This window comes from Pyrus communis, chromosome 3 (genome assembly GCF_963583255.1).
Source record: "Pyrus communis chromosome 3, drPyrComm1.1, whole genome shotgun sequence".
Taxonomy (NCBI): Eukaryota; Viridiplantae; Streptophyta; class Magnoliopsida; order Rosales; family Rosaceae; genus Pyrus; species Pyrus communis.
In genome coordinates this window covers 19,180,585-19,190,165 of record NC_084805.1, presented here as the reverse complement: position 1 = coordinate 19,190,165, position 9,581 = coordinate 19,180,585, and the positions used below count along the sequence as shown (strand labels likewise).

The window sequence follows — 9,581 nt, the reverse complement described above, 5'->3', positions numbered from 1 at the left end:
GCACTTCCGCCATGGTCTAAACCACCCTGTGAATTTCCAATCAAATCCAAGAGCTCTGCTCCCCTTTTTCTGCAACAAAAGAACATGAAGTCAGTAAGAAAGGTTAAGAGAAAGTGGCGGAAGACATGGCCTCTATCTCCATCCATGCAGCTCCTCGCCTGCAAGTCCCTCAGCTTCACTTTGGCCACCGTGGTCAAAATCGGCGAAGAACTTCAGTGACCGCTGTCAAACGACTAGCCGGTCTTCAAGCTCGACGCTTTGCACTACCTCAAGATCTGGCTGCTTCTGCACCTCCGCCATGGCTGCTGCCTTTGAATGTGATCAACAAAATCAAAGTTTGTCAACTCACACCCAAAGATCTCATCCGTCTGCTTGCCTCTGCTGCTGCCTTTGAATGTGATTGACAAAATCAAAGTTTGTCAACTCACACCCAAAGATCTCCTCCGTCTTCTCTCGGACTCGGCCTGGGTTTTCACCCACAAACTCAGCCTTGCAGATCACCATATAAAGAAAAAAAATGATGGAATCTGGATGGACAGCACCATCCCAAAAAAAAAAAAAAAAAATATATATATATATATATATATATATATATATAATAAAAACAATGATAGTGCTTCTGGAACCATGCGCAAAAAGAAAAAAAAAATATATATATATAATAAAAAGAAAGAAAAAAACAATGATGGTGCTTCTGGCACCATCTGAAATATATATATATATATATATATATATATATATAAATGAATGGTGGATCAGTGCCACCGAAAGCAAAGAAAAGTAAAAAATAAAATAATAAAATAAAATAAAAAAGGAATGATGATGGACGGTGATGTATATGTTTTATCTGTATTTAGCACAATACATTGAATAAAATAAAGCATGTCCATTAATCTCCAAGAAATTACAAGTGTGTAAAAAAAAAAAAAAAAAAAAAAGATGGAGCTTTCACAAAGGATGTTCACGTGAAGCCCCATTACTTGGCAAAACTCTAGAAGCGGAAGGCATCGGAGCAGAAGGCATCGGAGCGGGAGGCATTGAAGCTAAAGCATTCCAGGCCTCAATACTTGGCCAAACGCTGGAAGACCCAGGAAAAAGGTGCCTCTGGAGGAAAGACGAAAACCTTTGACGGTCACTCTGAATCCGACCTTCAGACTCTTGCAGCTCATCAAGCTTCCTCTTCATGCCCGTCGAATAGTTGTTTGCAAGCACGTGCAAACTTCTATTCTCATACTTCAGCTGCTTGATCTCTTGCTTGAGACTTTCCACCTCTGCCATCAACGATTCAACCTGACGGGAGCGAGCAAGTAGGCGTTGGCCCATGTTGGACACAGAGCCTGCACACTGAACGCTGAGAGCGAGGGACTCTTGAACAGCCAACTCATCGGACCGTCCTGACAGCAGCCTACTATCTTTTGGAGTGATGAGGTTCCTAGCTACTATTGTAGCTGTTGTGGCGTCCTGCATCACGGAGTCTTCACCTGTAAGAGGACCGTTAGAAGATAAAAAAGAAGGGCGCCATACATTACCTTGACCGGGTACAACCGGATCGCTGCTGAGACTCAAATCTAAGCAAAGGTTCGATGAGTTAGTCATTTTTTCAAAGGTGTTCAGAGAGAATGGGTGGATGAAGATAATTCTCAAAAGGCCGGAGACGATTTTCAAGAATGGGCAATTTTCAGAGTGTGTATGTTGGAGTGATCGATACCTCTGTAAAAAGCCAAGCGACACGACCACCGATTCAAAAATCCGGATTTTCCTGCGTGAAGTTCGGCGACGCGTTCGCGGCTTTTCAGAAAATGCGTTCAACTTTGTCAAAAGATATCTGACAAAGTCGAGAACACGTGGAGGCCATCATCGCAACTACACGTCTTTAGCCGACAAGCGCAAAGTTCGGCGACGCTTTCTCTGCTTTTCAGAAAACGCGTGTAACTTTGTCGAAAGTGGCGCTCGTTCAGAAATCGAAGAGGCGTCGTTCAGAAATCGAAGAGGCGTCGTTCAGATATCGAAGAGACGTTTGTCGACAAGGGTAAAAGAACGGTACCACCACTTGCTATTAAGAAATCCCTATATGTGTCGACCTTCGTCTCTTATGGCAAGGCATACCTGAAGAAAATGCCCAACTCTTCCTCACCTCTGAGGGCGCACTCCCAGCAAAGCCTCTCGAAATACACAATTCTTCTTCTTCCTTTGAGAAAACCTATTCAACCTTTGAAGATACCAGATGCCTGGAGTACAGATGACCCAGGAGGAAACGATAGATTGAAGCATGTGCTGATTCATTCACCGCTTCTTCAAAAGCAAAGGTATCTCATATCATCAAGGGCGAAAGCAAAAGTATCTCATATCATGCTTTTTCCCTATCTTTTCCTTTGCCCTTGTTCTCACCTGCCAAGATAAGGACAGAGAAAGCAATATGTCGGAACCTCCACTCAAACCAGTTGCCACCAAGAAGTGAAGCACCATTTAAATGCAAAGGTTGCATTCAACTCCTGCATCGGAGGACAAATACTACAAGAGAAGATGCTAAACCTGCATAAGGAAATACCACTTCTGCAAAGAGGAGCAAGTAAGGCAAGTGAAAATGATACATCGAAGCATGTGGAGACAAGCAAAACAAATATATGTGCTGATTCATTCGCTGCTTCTTCGAAAGCAAATGTATCTCATATCATGCTTTTTCCCTGTCTTTTCCTTTGTCTTTGTTATTACTCGCATGGCAAAGTGAAAGAGAGCAGTCAGCGGCACTTGGAGTCAGTCTTCCGATCTGGAACCGACTACCTGGAATCTATTCCTGATTGCTTACCTAGTATTGCTCTCGAGTAGTCATCTTCAACGATTGATACACTGCCAGAGAAGGGACAAGGAAACTTCAATCTTTCCAACCCTCTTCAATACGAATTGGAAAGATTGAACAAAGAAACAGGTCAGCACCTCCACCTTGTACTTGCCTGCCATATCCTGAAACCGCTCGTAGACCTTCGGGGGGAGACCAAAAGAATCCTGCTGCCCAGTTCAAGAGTAGCACAAAGGAAAATCAACGAGCGGAGGAGACCAGAAGAATCCTCCAGCCCAGTTCAAGATCAAGCCTCAATGGCCCTTGAAGAAATCACAAGTCCGATTCAAAATCAAGTGTTCACCACCCTTGAATCAAATTCAACTCCAGATAAAAGGAGTAAGTTCAGACCTTCGGAGGAAACCAGAAAATCTTCCAGTCCAACTCAAGATCAAGCCTCGATGGCCCTTGAAGAAATTTACAGCTCAATTCAAGATCAAGCCTCGACGGCCCTTGGATTGACATCTACATTAAGAGACTTCAAAACGCATCTTCTACAAGTGACAAGCACATGTCAACGACGCGCTTTGAAGTGGGGGCATTTGTAGACATCGAAATTTCGGTGAAATGAATGTTAACCAATAATTAAAATTTCAACGCTCACGTGTCACATAAATTTTACATGTAGCGTGTGACTCAACGAAAAATAGAAATAAATTGGAAAGGTCATCAAATAGGACACGTGTCAATATCTGGCAGAAACGATTTATTTCATCTGATTATTTAAATCCAAAAATCAAGTTTTGGAATTCTATAAATAGGAGGCCAAGGCATTCATTTCAAGAGGAGAAAGAAGAAAAGAAAGAGAGGAAGAAAGAAAGAAAGAAGGGAATTTACATCACACCAAAACCTTGAAGCCTCGAAACTCTAAAGCTCTCAAGCAAATCCCGAAGGATCAAGAAAACACTCTTCGTTCTTCGTCAAATCCTCCTTCAAAGGTCAAGCCCCAACGGCCCTTGAAGAACTTCCACCAACTCAAGATCAAGCCCCGACGGCCCTTGAAGAAAGTGTTCATCGTTCATCATCCGTTCATCCTAAGATCAAGCCCCAACGGCCCTTTAGATCAACAACCTCAACAAATCCTCACATCCAATCGTTCTTCAAGATTAAGCCCAAAAGTCCTTGAAGATCCGCTCATCCATCCTCCTTCAAGATCAAGCCCCGACGGCCCCTTGAAGAAAGTGTTCATCATTCATCATCCATTCATCCTAAGATCAAGCCCCAACGGCCCTTTGGATCAACAACCTCAACAAATCCACACATCCAATCGTTCTTCAAGATTAAGCCCAAAAGCCCTTGAAGATCCGCACATCCATCAACCTTCAAGATCAAGCCCCAACGGCCCTTGAAGAACTCCCACCAACTCAAGATCAAGCCCCGACGGCCCTTTGAAGAAAGTGTTCATCATTCATCATCCGTTCATCCTAAGATCAAGCCCCAACGGCCCTTTGGATCAACAACCTCAACAAACTCATACACCCATTCTTCAAGATCAAGCCCAACGCCCCTTGAAGATCCATACATCAACTGTTCATCCTTAGATCAAGCCCCGACGACCCTTTGGATCAACAACTCATCCACAAACCTACACCCTACGAAGATAAAATCAGAGGATCAAATTACAAAGAGATTGTAACCCCAAAATCATTAATACAAAAATATATTTTGTACACGTATTCTTGTTTCTTGTTTCAGGAATTTTTCGTGTTCACACTATCTTCATGATGAAATCTATATATCACCACCTCATGGTCTTCTATGGTCTTCTATTACTCACTCTTCACTCATCGAAAAGGGAACTCTTTCATGGCTCTTTTGATTTATGTGGACGACATCGTTATCACTGGAAATAATTTGGTTGCCGTTTCTTCCCTTAAAGCTTTTTTGCACAGTCATTTTCGAATCAAGGATCTCGGAGACTTGAAATATTTTCTGGGAATCAAAGTGTCACGTTCACATAAAGGTATTTCCATTTCACAATGGAAATACACTTTGGAGATCTTGAAAGATGCTAGCCTTTTGGGGGCACGGCTAGTTGACTTTCCAATGGAACAAAACTTGAAACTTTCAGATAAAGGGGAACTACTCAAAGACCCATCACAATATAGAAGGATTGTGGGGCGATTGATTTACTTGATAATAACTTATCCTGACATCATTTATTCAGTACATGTTTTGAGCCACTTCATGCATGAGCCACACAAACTACATATGGACCTAGCACTTCGTGTTCTAATGTACCTCAAAGGCACACCAGGTCAAGGTCCTTCTTTTCCTCACAAAACAAATTAGCTTTGAGGGCTTACTGTGACTCAAACTAGGCAGGTTGCTCGATTACTCGAAGGTCTACTACTGATTATTGCATATTTTTAGGATCTTCTTTAATTTCTTGGAGATCGAAGAGACATAAGACAATATCATTATCTTTGGCTGAGTATAGAGCTATGACATGTGCTTGTTGTGAGCTGTCTTGGCTTTAATACCTTCTTAGAGACCTAAATTTATCACATCTAAGGGCTGCAACCCTACATTGCGACAACCAAGTAGCTTTACACATAGCTACTAACCTAGTCTTCCATGAACGGACTAGACATATAGAGATTGATTGCCATTTTATCAGAGACAAAGTCCAAGATGGTTCCGTCATAACAAAACATGTCCCTTCATCACAACAACTTGCAGATGTGTTCACAAAGGCGTTAGGAAAGGATGCTTTCTCAGCTATGTTATGCAAGTTGGGAGTTCTAGATATACACTTTCCAACTTTAGGGGGAGTGTTGGAATGTTCACTTGTTGTTGATAATTGCAAGTGTACAATATTGTCCAAGTAATATAGTGATAAGTAGAGTGTTGTTCAAACAAGGATCAAATTAACTTAATTACTATTGAGATTGACTTCAAACTAAACTTAAATAAAAGAAGGATTACAATGACAAAATTTAAGATGCAAAGAAACGAAACGAAAGTAAAAATAATAATTGATCGAACACAAAGTAAAAGTGAATGAATTATGCAATATAAATATATGGAAGCACTAGGACATCAGGTTCCTCATTCTCAATCCCATCTAATCTCGTTGCTAATATTAACATCAAATTATTCCCATGTTGCTAGCAATTATCCCTTGATTCGTCAATATTTCCTGTTAGAATACACTAATCGTGTTTCTAACTATCTACCCATGCTATGTCTAGCCACATATATAGATAACCAAAACCCCTTACACTCAATGGATAATTTCAAGATACTACACAAATTATAACCAGTATGTCTACTCAATTATGTAACTCATGGTAATTGTTATGAGAAGCAATCTACTAAACTCAACTTGTCAGTCACAATTTAGTTATTCACTTAAATAATGGCCAGTTATTTGATAACAACGAAGCACAATAACAATTACTCAACATAGAAAATAACTGAGATTAATATGAAATAACGAGAATTATATGTTCATGATAAGAGTACGCCCTAGTCCTAGCAAAATGACTTAATTCATGATTAAATTGATGACAAACATGAATGAATTCGATGTCATGGAATAAAACTTGAACTTGAACTTCGTATTTGAGTGTGTATGCGCTGGGAAAAACTTGGAGCTCTCTGGAGTGTTCGCCAAATTGTTGCATGTATGTGTGTGCCTGATGATGGAGAGCCCCCTTTCAATTTATGTCGTGCCTTTTTATATTCCCCCTTTCTCTTCCCTTTTTGTCCCCAAGCTCCAGCTGCTAGGAATACACCCTAATCCCTTTTGGAAAAGAAGAGCAAACCAATTTGGATTCGGAAATTAAATAACCACCGGCCCACCCTTTAGATTAGAACTTTGGGCTTTCCAATTTACATAAGTTAGACAATTTTGTACTAGCACAAATCTCATGTAGCAGCACCTCACTTCGATCTTCTTTTGTGCTTTCCTTGTAATTATTCTCAAAAATCTAGTTTTCTCCGAAACTATAAAATTCACACAAAACACATCAAATCCAACTGTTTTATATCAAACCATGACTAAATTAATAGGTAAAAGAGATACAAAATATACCTATTATATCAACCTAACAAATACCCCCAAACCTATCTTTTGCTAGTCCTCGAGCAAAACATAAAACAAAAATAAGAAATTGACTAAAACAAGTCTAACTAAGCCCACTTTCCTTGGCGAAATGATTGCACTGAGCATGTTTAACAAGCCTTTAAACCCCTAGGTGTCCCTAGTCAGAGGAGTTGTGTCTCCTGAGGGTTTACCAGCTACGCTACCCACAAACGTTTTACTGAAAAGTAAAGGTGTTACAGTTATCACTTCCATCAATTAATGAAAACCAATGCATGCCAATCACACTTCCAAAACTAAAGTTATGCCCTTATAAGTCAATGCATCACAATGGAAAGTATGTAGCCAACATCCCAAACACTCGAGCTTAAAAACATCCACACTTGGCGTGTGTATAAATTCGCCTCGACTCTAAACCTCACTAGATATCACTCAATTTTCTCACAGAACCTAGGCTTTCTCTCTTAACAAGCATATGTGATGAGTTTATGCAAAAGGAATCAATATATAATCACATATGATCAACATTGAAAAACAGCTATTTCTGAAAATAGACCTCATGAAAAGAATCGAATACTAAGAACATAGGTATCAAATAAATAGGCCCCTTCCCTTCTCTTTTGGATAAATGGGGTCCAAATAAGCTAGACTTCCCTACAAATCCGTTAGGTCTTTAAAACGGTTGTAACGAAAGGCTAGGTATTTGATCTAAGAAAGAAAGGATAAGGAAAAACAAGAACTTGAGAAACACCAAGACTTTTCGTATGTAGTTAGGTTGACACCCCCTTGAACCTTGATGCACAATTTGTGGCGTCCATGACTCATGTTATATGAATGGTACAATTTCTCTTCTTTTTCTTTTTCTTGACACTTGTTTTTTTTTTTTTTTTTTTTGAAAAAAATATAATAACTACAAGAAATAATAATAAGACACATAGTACCTCAGTACACGCCACTACTTTGATGTAGAACTCAACCTTGATTTCTTTCGGTATCACCTTGGTGTCTCTCAAACTATATGGTATGGCTAATATAGGGTAGAGTGGATAAGAATTTATGTGGGTGATGAAAGAAAAGGCTAAGTGTTTGGTTTCAATGGGATTAATGGAGCACACAAAAAGGTAGGAAATAGGCCTTTTAGTGGTGGAAAACATGCATAGCCTAACATTGTTTCTATAGTTCTGTCTAACCCAATCGTAAAAATACCCAACATATATTAATGTTCTTTAGTACCCAATGCAAAATAATGTTAATGAGATCATAAAAATTAAAGAAAGAAATTGAAAAGTGTTTAAGAGTAGAAACAAATAAACCCTCTCAAGGAAAGCATAGGCTTAACAACTCACATGGGTAGTCTCCACTATTTCTCCACATCATCCAAACATGGACAATTTGTCCACCAAAGTACTTGAGACATGGCAAATGAATGGTAAAAAGAATGTGATGCACAAACCTTCTAGGCAACCCTTTAGCAAAGGAAGAAAAATTTAGCAAGACATATACATCGCCATTAATAGATTAAAAACCTTAACAACTTATGTTTCCAACAAATTCTAACACCCAATACCAAAATTTTAATTCCTACTCATCCTTTAAATTTTAAAACACAATTCACCACATAAAGATGTATAAATACAAGAATGGAAGAAAATGAGATAAAGGAAGAGAATACACCTATTTTTGGGCATCATGGAAGAAGGAATGGCTTTAAAAGAATTCTGAGCCAAAATTGCTGCCTTCATCATAGGATAAAAATTTGCAAAAATAAGCAAAATTGACTTTTAGTGACAAAAAATAATCCCAGAAATCGTCGCTAAAAGTATGATCAAGCCTTTTGTGATGGAGAAAATATTTGAAGATCATCACTAAAGCTTTTTTATGACAAAAAATCTGCGGAAATTATGCGGCCAATATATAGGTTTATTTTGACTTTTTGAGCTTCTAAACCTCCCAATTCACAATGTAGGTTGAATTTCTCCCCCAAACCTATTCCAAAACATCATATTAAACATTCTAAACATGTTGGCATCATCAAATTAACTTGAAAAACATCCAATATTAATTTAGGTAGCTAAGTTGATTATGACCAAAATATGAACTCAAAGTGCAATTTTGTAATTTCCTTGGCACATAACAACAAAACCACTCCAAACACATTTGAAATGACAAACTAAACATGTTCAAATCATCACGTGGGTGAACAAATCAATTATTAAACTTGGAACATAAAAACCTTAACTGTTGACCTTAAAAACAAAAACTCAAATGAATCAACCAAACTAACAAAAAAATAAAGAAACTATTCTCTCCCCCCAAACCTAAACTAAACATTGTCCTCAATGTAAAATCACAACAAAAAGATGCACAATGAGTAGTATGGTCAAGAAAGGAAGAAAATGCAAAACTAATAAACAATGAAAGGAACAAATGAACCTGGTTGGGTTGCCTCCCAACAAGCGCTTAGTTTAAAGTCCTCAGCCCAACATGGCAATGCGATTAACTAGAATTGTTGAGCATCTTTGCAGCATGTTGATGATTGAAATGGGCCTCGATGTACAGCTTCAACCGATGACTATTAACTTTGAACTTTGTTCCTTTAACATCATGACGAATCTCCATAGTATCGTACGGAATCACATTCATAATGGTAAATGGTCCAGACCACCAAGATTTCAGCTTCCAAGCGAAGATTTGAGG

General features: G+C 38.9%; 1 protein-coding gene across 1 annotated transcript in view; it reads right to left on the bottom strand.

Annotated features, from left to right (window-relative positions):
* Positions 1 to 9,380: 9,380 nt before the first annotated feature.
* LOC137728363 (uncharacterized) overlaps positions 9,381 to 9,581 on the bottom strand; it is a 969-nt gene continuing 768 nt past the window's right edge. Inside the window, exon 1 of the mRNA XM_068467172.1 lies at positions 9,381 to 9,581. This exon is cut by the window's right edge and continues 768 nt beyond it. Coding sequence (XP_068323273.1) covers positions 9,381 to 9,581 — 201 coding nt within the window.